This window comes from Chanos chanos, chromosome 8 (genome assembly GCF_902362185.1).
Source record: "Chanos chanos chromosome 8, fChaCha1.1, whole genome shotgun sequence".
NCBI lineage: Eukaryota > Metazoa > Chordata > Actinopteri > Gonorynchiformes > Chanidae > Chanos > Chanos chanos.
This window is the reverse complement of record NC_044502.1, coordinates 3,140,001-3,154,182: the sequence shown is the minus strand read 5'-3', so window position 1 is coordinate 3,154,182 and position 14,182 is coordinate 3,140,001. Positions and strand designations below refer to the sequence as shown.

Here is a 14,182-nt window from a genome sequence, read left to right as displayed (position 1 = left end):
TCCATGACTTTTCATGGCCCCAAGTGCAAAAGAAGCCCCATCTGGAAAAACATAATCAACAGCAGCCGTTATCACTCTCACCCCCCTCACCCCCCGGGCCCCCACACCAAAATTAGGTCATATAGCCACCAAAGCAGCGTTTGCAAAAAACTTGAGCAAAGTTCTGCCGACCACAGGTTTTCAACAAAGATTTATTGCACTATTCCAGTGGTTCTGTCCTCTGCTGCAAAGCTCCCAGTCCCTGAGCGTCGTGTGTGGGGCGTGTCAGGGTGGACAGGTGACCGTGTGAAAGCCAGGCAGCGTGGCTTTGCCCTTCCTCTTCAGGTCTTCCTCAGTGGCTCTGCTCATCCGCCGTATGAGCGTCTTCTCGTAGAGGAGGGGGTGGTAAGCCCCCAGAGTGCAGGCGTTGTCAAAGTAACCCTCGTAGTAGTGGCACAGGCTGGTCTGCCGCACTGATGGGATGTATTCATACACGTCCACCTCGTCACAGAGTGTCATCATTACAATGATACCTAATATCATAAATAAACACACACACACACACACACACATTAAGTGAGTAATACCTGTGTGTTACAGATCAATACAAGACTGAGTATTTTTACCTACCAATTCTATGGTTGTTGAGCTATGGTTGTTGAACACCTTTGGTCACTAATATACTGCCATATACATAATATACTTTATTTTTGCTACACTTTATCTCTCTCATAAAATAGACACTGGATAGATCTATAATAATTCAAATCCAAACAGACTGAACCAAACAGGAAAATTTGTACAAATTCTGTTATGGATGGTATCAAGACTAATACAGATCACTATTTTGCAGTGCGGTGTGGTGTTCTGTGGTGCGTGGTATGGTGTGGTGTGATGTTCTGTGATGTTCTGTGCTGTGGTCCGGTGCGGTGTGGTGTGATGTTCTGTGGTGTTCTGTGGTGTGGTCCGGTGCAGTGCAGTGCAGTGTGGTGTGGTGTTCTGTGGTGTGGTCCGGTGCAGTGCAGTGCAGTGTGGTGTGGTGTTCTGTGGTGTGGTCCGGTGCAGTGCAGTGCAGTGTGGTGTGGTGTTCTGTGGTGTGGTCCGGTGCAGTGCAGTGTGGTGTGGTGTTCTGTGGTGTGGTCCGGTGCAGTGTGGTGTGGTGTTCTGTGGTGTGGTCCGGTGCAGTGTGGTGTGGTGTTCTGTGGTGTGGTCTGGTGCAGTGTGGTGTGGTGTTCTGTGCTGTGGTCCGGTGCAGTGTGGTGTGGTGTTCTGTGCTGTGGTCCGGTGCAGTGTGGTGTGGTGTTCTGTGGTGTGGTCCGGTGCAGTGTGGTGTGGTGTTCTGTGCTGTGGTCCGGTGCAGTGTGGTGTGGTGTTCTGTGATGTGGTCCGGTGCAGTGTGGTGTGGTGTTCTGTGCTGTGGTCCGGTGCAGTGTGGTGTGGTGTTCTGTGGTGTTTTGTGGTGTGGTCCGGTGCAGTGTGGTGTGGTGTTCTGTGGTGTGGTCTGGTGCAGTGTGGTGTGGTGTTCTGTGATGTGGTCCGGTGCAGTGTGGTGTGGTGTTCTGTGGTGTTCTGTGCTGTGGTCCGGTGCAGTGTGGTGTGGTGTTCTGTGGTGTGGTCTGGTGCAGTGTGGTGTGGTGTTCTGTGATGTGGTCCGGTGCAGTGTGGTGTGGTGTTCTGTGCTGTGGTCCGGTGCAGTGTGGTGTGGTGTTCTGTGGTGTTTTGTGGTGTGGTCCGGTGCAGAGTGGTGTGGTGTTCTGTGGTGTTCTGTGGTGTGGTCTGGTGCAGTGTGGTGTGGTGTTCTGTGCTGTGGTCCGGTGCAGTGTGGTGTGGTGTTCTGTGGTGTGGTCCGGTGCAGTGTGGTGTGGTGTTCTGTGGTGTGGTCCGGTGCAGTGCAGTGTGGTGTGGTGTTCTGTGCTGTGGTCCGGTGCAGTGTGGTGTGGTGTTCTGTGGTGTGGTCTGGTGCAGTGTGGTGTGGTGTTCTGTGCTGTGGTCCGGTGCAGTGTGGTGTGGTGTTCTGTGGTGTGGTCCGGTGCAGTGTGGTATCTGTTCTGTGGTGTGGTCCGGTGCAGTGTGGTGTGGTGTTCTGTGGTGTGGTCCGGTGCAGTGTGGTGTGGTGTTCTGTGGTGTGGTCTGGTGCAGTGTGGTGTGGTGTTCTGTGCTGTGGTCCGGTGCAGTGTGGTGTGGTGTTCTGTGGTGTGGTCTGGTGCAGTGTGGTGTGGTGTTCTGTGGTGTGGTCCGGTGCAGTGTGGTGTGGTGTTCTGTGGTGTGGTCTGGTGCAGTGTGGTGTGGTGTTCTGTGGTGTGGTCCGGTGCAGTGTGGTGTGGTGTTCTGTGGTGTGGTCCGGTGCAGTGTGGTGTGGTGTTCTGTGCTGTGGTCCGGTGCAGTGCAGTGTGGTGTGGTGTTCTGTGCTGTGGTCCGGTGCAGTGTGGTGTGGTGTTCTGTGGTGTGGTCTGGTGCAGTGTGGTATCTGTTCTGTGGTGTGGTCCGGTGCAGAGTGGTGTGGTGTTCTGTGGTGTGGTCTGGTGCAGTGTGGTGTGGTGTTCTGTGGTGTGGTCTGGTGCAGTGTGGTGTGGTGTTCTGTGGTGTTCTGTGGTGTGGTCTGGTGCAGTGTGGTGTGATGTTCTGTGCTGTGGTCCGGTGCAGTGTGGTGTGGTGTTCTGTGGTGTGGTCCGGTGCAGTGTGGTATGGTGTTCTGTGCTGTGGTCCGGTGCAGTGTGGTGTGGTGTTCTGTGGTGTGGTCCGGTGCAGTGTGGTGTGGTGTTCTGTGCTGTGGTCCGGTGCAGTGTGGTGTGGTGTTCTGTGGTGTGGTCCGGTGCAGTGCAGTGTGGTGTGGTGTTCTGTGCTGTGGTCCGGTGCAGTGTGGTGTGGTGTTCTGTGGTGTGGTCTGGTGCAGTGTGGTATCTGTTCTGTGGTGTGGTCCGGTGCAGTGTGGTGTGGTGTTCTGTGGTGTGGTCCGGTGCAGTGTGGTATGGTGTTCTGTGCTGTGGTCCGGTGCAGTGTGGTGTGATGTTCTGTGGTGTGGTCTGGTGCAGTGTGGTGTGGTGTTCTGTGGTGTGGTCTGGTGCAGTGTGGTGTGGTGTTCTGTGGTGTGGTCTGGTGCAGTGTGGTGTGATGTTCTGTGGTGTTCTGTGGTGTGGTCTGGTGCAGTGTGGTGTGGTGTGGTGTTCTGTGGTGTGGTCTGGTGCAGTGTGGTGTGATGTTCTGTGGTGTGGTCTGGTGCAGTGTGGTGTGATGTTCTGTGGTGTGGTCCGGTGCAGAGTGGTGTGGTGTTCTGTTGCTGTGCTGCAGACTTGGCCAGTTCACATCAGTGCAGATCCAGTTTGCCTTCTATTTATCCTCATTCTGGTTTATGCCTACTGGCCATGCACATACTGCCAAGACTGGGGAGTCTGTATTTCTCTCTCTCTCACACACACACACACACACACACACACACACACACACACAAACCAAACAGCTAGCAGCATTTTCAAAAACTCATCCATGATTTTCCTGGTTAACTGAAAACACAAATCAGAGCCTCTTTACCCTGGGATAGCCAATCAAATTCCAGCCTCCCTTAGAACATGGCGGCAAGCTAATCACGAGGTAAGGGTGCTATGACAACCACCGTTACAACAATGTTCATTTCTGGCCAAGCAAAGACCTAGAGATGAGTAAGTACTCATTGTTTCTGAAGAGTAACCTGGTACTGATGGGAATAGATGCCTTTTCACATTTCTGTTAAAACAACAACAACAACAACAACAACAACAACAAAAATCCAATACTGTTGTTACCTGAGATGTAATTAATGTGTCTAAAAGGTAATCCTGTGTATTTAACTGCCAAACAGGCTGAGTATCCCTTCTCCTGGCAGCTGCTGTCCACCTCCAGCCAAAGGGACCCACGTGACAGAATTTGAGCATTTTAGTGCAGCATCCACACAATGAATTGAATTTGGTCATTATCTATCCAGCTCTGAACTGCTGGTGCTGGACTGAACAGTCACATGCTGTCAAGTGGGTTTTGATGACTGGAGCTAGGAAAGCCTGCTGTTGACTGGGTGTTTTTTTTTTTTTTCGCTCTCTGTGAGGAAGATTGAGAGAGCGTGACCTTGTCCTCTCTCCTGTCTGCTACAGTTCTACAGATGTTTCCTCATCCTCTTCCACTGCAAGCACAGCTCCCTGGAGAATGGCCACTCTTCCATGCCCTCCAGGACCACTGTCATCCAGCTCAACCGCAGGGTCTACAGCAACACCGTGGCCGGCAACGCCATCCCGTCCACAGCCTTTAACCACAACGAGTGTAGCACCCCCGTTTCAGACCGAACCAACCCCCCGGAGGTGACCACGCCCTGAACGACCCCACCCCACCCCACCTGGCTGCTACTGTGACGGCAAATCTCCAGACTTCTAGACTCTTACCATTCCAATCACCAACCCACCCAGGATCCAAATATGGACGTTCTTTGTTCTGTGGGCGATGACATCACAATGGTAATTTGAATAGTGCTGCTGTGTGACCACTATAAAGTGCCCCTGGAATGTAATTTTTTTTTTTTTTGTCTTGTTGGAGTGGTAAGGTGACATAAGTGATTTGTTCCAGATGACTCCTATGTCTTTTCCCTCGGAGACGTTCGTTCACCATACTTGTATTTGACTGAAGCTTCAGTACGTGTGCCATCCTTCAACAGTCACTGTCATTACGTATTCTGAGCAGCAAAGTTTGAAATAAAGTGAAAAAAAAAAAAATAAAGCAATAGGTGAACTGTGAACTCTGATATAATTGGAAGTTAACTATGTCACAGTATCTGTAAATGTAACTCTGCCTCTTTACCATGTCTGTCTGAGACTCAACTGAAAATCCTCACCTAGTTTGAAGTCAGTGTTGAATTCATTAAAATTCTGTGTGACTTTAAAGAGAAGCTATTGTGAGGAGGAGTTGAGAGAGGGGGGGGGGGTCAACACTTGGCCATTTTTTTTTTTTTTTTTTGCTTCTCTGTGTTTTTTTTTTCAGCTTCAGAGAGGAAAGCAGTTAACTAAAGCAACTATCTGTTTTAAACATGCATTCATTTCAAGAGTCGCCATGGCAACTCAGTCCCCGCCCACCACCCTGGGTTGCCACCGCGTCGTGTTGTCCTCTGTGCTATTGGCTGGGCATGGCTGAGCATGTTGACTTGTGCTTCTTAGTGATATTGCACAGTAGTGCTTGCGCGCCTGCTCCCTCAGGCATACCCTGGGGGGGTGGTGGTGGGGGGGGGTGTTGTCTAGCAGACGAGACCCTGTAACATCCAATCTCACATATGCCCAAATTCCAAATTCCAGGAGACAGACAATATTACTGCCTCATCTCAGAAAGCTCAAGATGCCTGTGGGTGTCCATTGTATCCGGGCCACTGGGCTCCCAACTTTTAACGAAAGCACTAGGAGAATTTGGGGGATTTTGTCAGAGAATCTGATGCATAGCGGTCTCCATGCGTAGCACAGGTGTCCGTGCACTAATGTAAGCCGCTGTGATGTTTCGGGGAGCTGCTACAAGCGAACAGGTAGCCCGAGCGCACATACGCTCCAAATACACCCAAATGCAATAAACCTACTCTCCCTAAAAGAATACGCTACCTCAGTCCAGACTCACTGATTTACGGTGTGAGTGTGTATGTGTGAGTGTGTGTGCGCTTGTGCAATTGCACGCAGATGTGTGTAGGTTTGTATGAATATGGATTTATGAATCATGCCTGTTCGTGCACGTAATGTGTGTTTGCGTGTGCTCCTTCGGGATGTTGCCTGTAACAGCCACTGGCTTGCGGTGAATTCAGAGCCAGGGGCGGGGAGGGGGGGGATGGGGGGGGGGGGGGGGGGTGCTGGAAACGCATTCCAAACAAAAGTGAATGCTGGTGATAAAACATTCTGGGCCACAACCTGGTTCTCTAACAAACATGACTGAGTATGAAATATGCTGCTCTCTCTCTCTCACACACACACACACACACACACACACACACATACATACACACACACAATACATAGATATGCATTTCACGTTGCCTGACATCCCTGCACTGTGTTGAACTAACATTGTATACTCTGAGTGTACACATAGATTGTAGTCATTCTTCATTCACGGTGCGTTTGAATGGGAGAGGGGGTGGGGGGCGGGGGAGAAGGCGGCGGGGCAAAAAGATGAGGTCCTGTTTACGCAGTGAAAATCATATAAGTCTGTCTCCCTAACACATACAAGCCTACTTAATTACATCACTGCAGCAGCCGGTTTACACAAGGGCCAGAGACGGAACATGGGGAAGAAAAAAAAAGGGGGAAGGAGAAAGAGAGGACAATGTGAATTGGAAGAAAAGAGGAAAGTGCGTTAATCCGATAACTGTAAAGAGAAGAACATCCAGGCCATGCTGCAGAACACGGTATCTATAGAGACCTTTGAAAAAAAAACAAAAAAAACAGATAAACTTGGTTCGATTCCAATTAACAGTATGTTGATTAATACTAAACCAAACACAAAACCAATTTGAACAAATGTAAACAAATTTGAATTTAAACTTGACTCTGTGCCAAATCGACCGCAGATGTAATGAAACCAGTCAGAGCTAGTTCACATTGTAGTCGACTTATACTGAGGTATATCATACTAAGTTTTCTTTTTTAAAAAAAAAAAAAATAACATGCCGTTCCTTTTTAGACGTTTTAGAATAGAACAGAACAGTACAGAAAAGTGTCAAATGTTTCATCCTCTTAAAAGGGGCTTTTCATTACCTTTGTAACTGGATTTAAAATCTAATGGGTAATTTCTTTTTTGTTTGTCAGGATGTTGAAGAGGTGTATAATAGTGCAGATGATGCAAAAGGCTTAAAATGGGTCTTGTAGAATAAATCGGAATACTACCGCTCAGAGTCTGCATGCAAGTGCCAGTTTGGAGTGTATATATTAGAAACTGTCGTGTGTTTCTGAATTTTTTTTTCTCCTGTGATATGGCTTGAGGCACTGACCAAACAATGCTGACTTGCCCAGAGCGAATGTGTGTGTGTGTGTGCACGTGTGTGTGCGCACGTGTGTGTGTGCACGTGTGTGTGTGCGCGTGCGTGTGTGTGTGTGTGTGTGTGTGTGTGTGTGTGTGTGTGTGTGTGAGCACGTGTATTTGTGAGTATGTGTGTGTGTGTGTGTATACGCATGTGCATGTGTGTGTGTGTGTGTGTGTGTGTCTCACCTATAAACCCTGAGGAAGGTGGGTTTGGCTGAATGTCCTCCTGTGAGTTGCTCTGAATGACATCCCACAGGCTCCAGATGAAGGCTGGATGCAGGACATAGAAGTGCTGGGATGGGGAGGCTTTTCTCCTGGTCTCATACGGAGTGAACAGGTTGTAATCAGGACTCTGGAACCACTGCGGAGAGAAATCAACATTTCACTAACACAGATAAATCAAATGAAACATTTTCAATGAGGTGCCGCTTCATGGACTTGCTTCACAGACTTCACAGGGCAGAGTAATTCAAACCGAGCTCAAGAAATAAAGATATAAAATAAAGAAGTGTGTGAGTAATGTCAAAATGTGACGATGAGAACTGAGGTAGGGGAAACAGCAGCCTCCAGTGGACAGAGCGAGGAACTGCACCCATGTCACATTATTGACCCCCAGAATGTTGAATATTATCATTTGTCCACATGTATAACATGTTAAGTAGGACCAGGCAGTTTAATCTATCCATTAACAGAACAGTAACTCATACAGAATCCGGAATGCGTTGCTATGACAACAGTTCTGTAACTGTAACAACTGTTGCTATCGCTTACAGCTTACAACAGTGTATATTTACTGAGAATAACATTAATTAATTTCAAATTAACAGCTGTCACAGTGATGGCCTTAAACCTCAGCTAAGATCCCCAGCAGAATAGTAGGCAAAAGGCAAGAAAATACATAAATAATACACAAGAAAGAACATAAACATAATCCACAATCCTACCGCTATGCATTACAGTGTTACTCTGAGTCTACAAATAATCGATTTATTCACATTTGTGCAGTGGCTGAGGTTGTATAAATGCTCACAGTAAAAGAATTTAAACCATTTCTCATGACATTCTAGAAATTTATTATTTTTTTTGTGAATACATCTGTACCTAGGATAGGGACCAACATGTCAGGCATTCTGTTTGCCAATGTTTGTCATGGTCATGTCACTGTAGAAAAAATCTGTTTGTTTGTTTTTTTGTTTGTTTGGGATACTTTGTCCCTGGTTTTAGTCAGTTTTAATTGCATCTCTGAATATTTCCCTGAAGGACTGTTCACTTTCTTTGTTACACGTTGGCACTATACAGAAACCAAGACTGAATGATGTTAAAACCACACGACACGCATGTTACCCATGTGTCAAGCTCAAACACACACACACACACACACACATACATACACGTACACACACACACACACTCTGGGTAGCTGCTTCACCACTTTCAGTTGAACAGTTGTTTACATACAAGAGACAAATGCATGATCTTCACAAATCGAACAGCATCCTTGTCTGTCACGTATCGCATTCCTTTCTCTCTCACACGCCCAGTTTTCAGCTGGACCCCAGCCTCGCACGCGGACGATGTTTCAGCAGCGGCCAGTGATTCTGTGGACGGTGCAGTGAAAGCAGCCGGTAATAAGCAAATCTAATCGGTATAAATGACCTCGTAGTCTCGCCGTCAGCCAGCGCGGTGATTACCGCCAGAGCTGGAACGTCGCGGGCATAGCCTCCAAAGTCAGCTGTCCCAAAATGTATCTCAGGGCCTTGAGTGTCAGGGCACTGTTATTCAACCATGGACTAATGGCCTGGACAACAGTGACACTTCAGCACCTGCTCTAAACCCCTGGGCAAAGGGCTGACACACACGGGGCAGATGTTAAGACCTTTTTCCTAAGTACGACTAGGCAGCATTTTACATACGTTTGAAACGTTCGAATTTGCAAAAGAGAGAGAGAAAGAGAGAGAGTGAGTGAGAGAGAGAGAGAGAGAGAGAGACAGAGAGAGAGAGCAAAAGAGAGAGAGAGAGAGAGAGAGAGAAAGAGAGAGAGAGAGAGAGCAAAAGAGAGAGAAAGAGAGAGAGAGAGAGAGAGAGAGAGCAAAAGAGAGAGAGAGTGAGAGAGTGAGAGAGAGAGCATGTGTACATTTTTTTTCCCACTTCTGGGGAGATTCTGGCCTGAAAACGTAAAGCACAGCCAGCAGATCTGTGGGTGACAGTTTGATTCGTCCACATTTCCCAGATGTGCAGAGCACTCACATATGCATATGTTGCAGCCACGTGCAAGCCATACAAATTTGTGTGTGTGTGTGCGCGTGTGTGTGTGTGCGTGTGCATGTGCGCGCGTGTGTGTGCGTGTGTGTGCGTGCGTGTGTGTGTGAGTGTGCGTGCGTGTGTGTGTGTTTGTGTATGTGTGCATGTGCATGTGTATGTGTGCGTGTGTGTGTGTGTGTGTGCATGTGTTTGCATGTGCTTGAGTGGGCATGTAAAACGAGGCACAGACACACTGAAAATCACTGCGTGAAAAGTGGTGTATTCGGAAATATCCGGACAAAGTAAACTTCCGCTAAACCTGCTGTTTTCCGGAGGTATTCGGATGCCCGCAGAACTTTGTCATGCGGACCTGAAAACTCCCACAAATGTCCGAATACAGCTGTTAGACGGCAGTTTTCGGGCATCCGTGTGACCACAGTCGTTAGCTGATGGCTTGGTCTTTCAAATGCTAATAACAGTCAGTGGTCTAGGTGGGACTGGGTATAGAAGCCTGCCCCCCTTCCTCACTGTAACTTTCTATCAGTTAGCCTATATGTAATATTTAGCCGATATTTTGATAACCACACAAACTTCTTAGGTGTTGCATGGTGTATAATACAGCAGTGGTAGGCCCATATAGCCTTTAATGTCATTGCTCTGTCGTGCAGCTAAATTACAATGGACACCTCAAATGGAGCATACAAAAACACACTGAAAACATAATTTAAAAAAAGTCTAAATGAGAGATTCATTTATTACATATTTGGTGGTTATGCAACTGTCCTCTACTTGGGGCCAAAGGTACAGGGTGACCAGATGCAAACAGACCAAATGGGGGACAAATAGTAAGTTTGTGTGGGACAATATGGGACATGTTACTAATGCTGAGAGATGATGTAAAACTTAGATATAATGTCAGTCTAACTGTATAAGAAACACTTGTATACACTTGTATTGATAGACATCCAACATGCATTGGCCATTACAGGCCCATCAAAGGCAACTGTACTTAAGCAAAGCAGCAGGCATCATACAGCTCAAGTCTTTCAAGTTAAACCCCTGACCAAATCCAACTAAAAGAATAAATAAGGCTCAAAATAAAATATTACATAAAATAAAACAATTTCAATGCAAATCTTTATATCAAGCCAAAATCTCTATTGGATGAGAAGCATGGTCAGAAGGGATAAAAGAACTTTTTCCTTTCTTTTTGACCATGATGTCGGCTGACAGCGTTTATCTTCATATCTGTAAAGTTTTACTAAGTTTGGTTTTTGTGACGTAGCAAAGAAATTTGTCGGCCCCACAGCTGCACAGTTTGATTGACGGCCGCCACAGACTCTTGATGACCGCCCTCAACGCTCTTCTCTCAGCCATTTGGTGAAAGCAAGGCTTTTAAAAAAACTCGCCTATGTTGCATTTTTACTGCTTTTGACATAGCGCTATTAAATAGATTAGAAACTATGCTCATGTGCGGGCGGGTAAAATAATGGATCCATATTTTTTTTATTTCTGACAGTTAAAAACCAAACGACCAGCGAAAATGCGGGACATTATCTCAGTATGAGGGATGCGGGACAAAGGATACAGGACTTTAAAAAAAAAAAGTTTACAGGGCATAGGAGTTTTTGTTGTTGATTCTCGCTTGTTTGTTCAGAATGTTTCTCCTCAGTACGAGGACGCGCCCCGTTTTCAAACCACCCACTTAGAATCTAAGGTTGAGTCCTGTCCAATCAGTTTTCTGTGCGTGCATGGCGTAGGGTGACAGTAACCAATAGCATTGTGTGCAACTGCAGCGCGAAATTTGCTTTGGGCAAGGGGTTACCTGTAGTAAGGTAAGGAGAAGCGAGTCACTGAAGGATTACAGAAGTTGTACTCCGTATTCTGTCGATAGTGTGCATTTTGAAGATGACTTGCAAAAGAACACTTGAGTTTTCGAACGGACAGCGGAGTGGAGAGGCTACTCGTGCGTCGGGAATATCCAATTTTTCCAACGCAGAGTCCGAACGAAAACAAACAACTGGTGTCCCCGTTAAATGCATTTTTAAGAAGATGTCTGAACAGCAGTAAACGTTCATGGAGAATGTTATTCGGCGGTTGGACAAGATGGAGTCCCATCAAAGAGGCGCAAGAAGAGTCTGCCCGAGAAAAGAAGACGAGCGGGGAATAACTCTGTTTCGGTAAGTTTATTTCTGTAGCCTTCTGGCTTTCGTCTTTGACTGCCGCGCATTCTGATACGTTCACATTTCTTTATCTGCTTTATCCCTTAATGTGGTTGAATTTAACTCTTGTATTAATTTTGCTTCTACAGGAAGCTGTGCGGATAATGCATAATGCTGAAAACAACACGCACAGATATGATCTGCGGACAAGGTAGGACAGCGTGTTTTGTTGGTAGACTATATCGTCGCGATTGTTTCATAGCAGTGCTTGGAATTCTAAACGAACTTTTATTCAATCTTCCTTTCTTCTCCGTTTTTTTTTTCTCTCTAGCATCCTGAAAGACCGATTGAGACTATTCGAAAGAGTTACCGGGTGAATTCAGAGAACAAAGAGGGGGGCAGGATCGCCACTCGAACGAGGCAAAGGAGGAGAAGAGTAAGTCAAAACATCATTTCCCTAGTAGTTCTTAGACTTTTTCTCCATTTGCTATTTTCAGTGATCTAATTTATATTTTCACTGTGTTTTGCATCTGCTCAAGGCCAGAGCTAGTGTTCTTTAAACTGAGGAAGAGGCTGCCATATGGAGGACCGCATCAGTAGATATAATTTCTGAAAGGGACGCCGCCATCTTGGATGGAAGGCCAGCGTGGGTCCTCCCGCCTAGCACAGAGTTGTCTGCACTGTGTGGGGTGCTACAGAATAAAGACCACGGAAGCTGGGTTGTTCTTGGGAATGCTCAACATTTAGAGTTTCATTTATGTTCCCAAAAGCATTTGTATTATATGCTATGATATTACAGTATATTCTGTTCTGATGTATTCTATTCTGATGTATTATATATTGTACATTGATTTTATATATATATATATATATATATATATATATATATATATATATATATAAATTGTCAATTTATATGCCTTATATTATACTGTATTTGCTTTATTTATAATAAAATTTGTGTAATTTATTTTTGTTTGCCAGACTATCTATACAATCTACCTATGAACATAAAACAACAACACCACCAATAATAATAATAATATTAATAATAATAATAATTATTATTATTATTATTATATAAACCATATGAATTCATTTCTGGGGACCCACAATGGACCAATGGGGAAGGGTTTTAGAGGAGGGGCAAGACATTGCTCCACCAATCCAAAGAAAGACTTTTGACCAATTGCAGGATACCTGGTGGCCCAAGGTGTGAAGTGCAAATGTTCCCTTCCAAGCACCCCCAAGGGATTATTCACCATGGCAACTAAGGGCTCTAGGCAGACCCCAAAACACGGTACATATTCAGGAGTATTCCATGCCGCGTAACAGAGCTGCAAACTGCCGGATACAGCCGATAATCTGTGGAGTATCCAGGAATATACAGGAGTATTCCATGCCGAATACACCTCTTTTCACGCAGTGAATCTCATTGCAGATGAGCCAGCTGACTGACTGACTGACTGACTGACTGACTGACCAAGGATGAACAGATTGAATTACACTGGATCGTACATTGGCTAAAATCTAGATCTCGTCATATGTATTGCTATAGGAATGTGAATGTCAGAACCTTTTAACCCATGAGAGATTAATATGAGGAGTCATTAAATAATGAAAGCCACAGCGGCAGAGAGGAACAGGGAGCTGGAGATGGGGCAAGAGGTAGGAACTCACTGAAAATCATACACACAGGCTGACACACAAAAGAGACAGATATACAGACAGCCACAGACAGAGAGAGAAGACAGCAGGCAGTGGACAGAGAGACAGGTGGACAGACAGCAGAAATAAACAGAGACTCAGGAGGTGGACAGATAGCCAATAGGGAGGTAGAGAGACCTACAGAGAGAGAGATAAACGCAGACAGTAGACAGAGAGAGAGAGAGAGAGACAGGGATTAGGCAGACAGAATGAAAGACAGACAAAAAGCAGAGAGACAGACGAGTCGATATGTGGACTAGGGTTGCAACGATTAATCGACGTTATCGATGACGTCAACGCTGAAAATGCATCGACATTGACATTTTAAACCAAAACATCATTATTTTTATTTTTATGAATTTACCTTTTTGATGTCTAAAACGCTTCAATTCATTAGAACAACTGTTTTCTTCAATATCGCTACGCACTAACGGCTGTTTTTCTACTGATTAATCTATCGACTCGAATCGAGTCGAGTAGTCGATTACTCCATTAAGATTAATATATAGAAAAACAGATGCCGTAGACAGGCAAGCAGTAAACAGACAGACAGTCGATGCAGTAGACAGACAGAGAGACAGACAGGCAGGGAGGAGGCTAACTCAGAGAGACAAACTGGCCTGGTATAGGTCAGCCGTGTACGGGGCGGGGTCCCAGGCCACCAGTGAGACGTTACGATACAGAGGACTGTCGCTGAAGTTGTGCCGGGCGTCCGTCAAGATCTGTGAAGAAAAGAGAGGAGGTAAAGTCTTCATCAGACACCATCTCTCCACCCAGTCTGTCCCACACAGTCCAACAGAGCAGTTATCACCAAAGATCCCACGTTAGAGGAGGTAAAGTCTTCATCACACACGATCTCTCCTGTCTGTCCTACACATTATGACTGAGCAGTTATTGCCAAAGATCCCACGCTAGAGCTAAAGAGCCCAGTCTTGTACACACCTCCAAAAGTCGAGTGGAAAAGTGAGAGATTTAATTAAAGTCCGCTAACATGAGTTCAGACGTGACTGTTTTGTGGGTCTGTGGCTTTTCAGCTGTAGTCAAATCTGTCCATCAGGAAACACAAAAGCATATGTCATGCT

The 14,182-nt window shown here is 45.9% G+C and overlaps 1 protein-coding gene across 1 annotated transcript in view; it reads right to left on the bottom strand.

Annotated features, from left to right (window-relative positions):
* Positions 1-264: 264 nt before the first annotated feature.
* The window catches only part of st6gal2b (ST6 beta-galactosamide alpha-2,6-sialyltranferase 2b), a 19,691-nt gene continuing 5,773 nt past the window's right edge, over positions 265-14,182 (bottom strand). Inside the window, exons 3-5 of the mRNA XM_030781757.1 lie at positions 13,721-13,822; positions 7,177-7,351; positions 265-512 (exon numbers count right to left, since the gene is read on the bottom strand). Of these exons, the coding sequence (XP_030637617.1) occupies positions 265-512; positions 7,177-7,351; positions 13,721-13,822 (525 nt within the window). The remainder of the gene's footprint in view (positions 513-7,176; positions 7,352-13,720; positions 13,823-14,182) is intronic.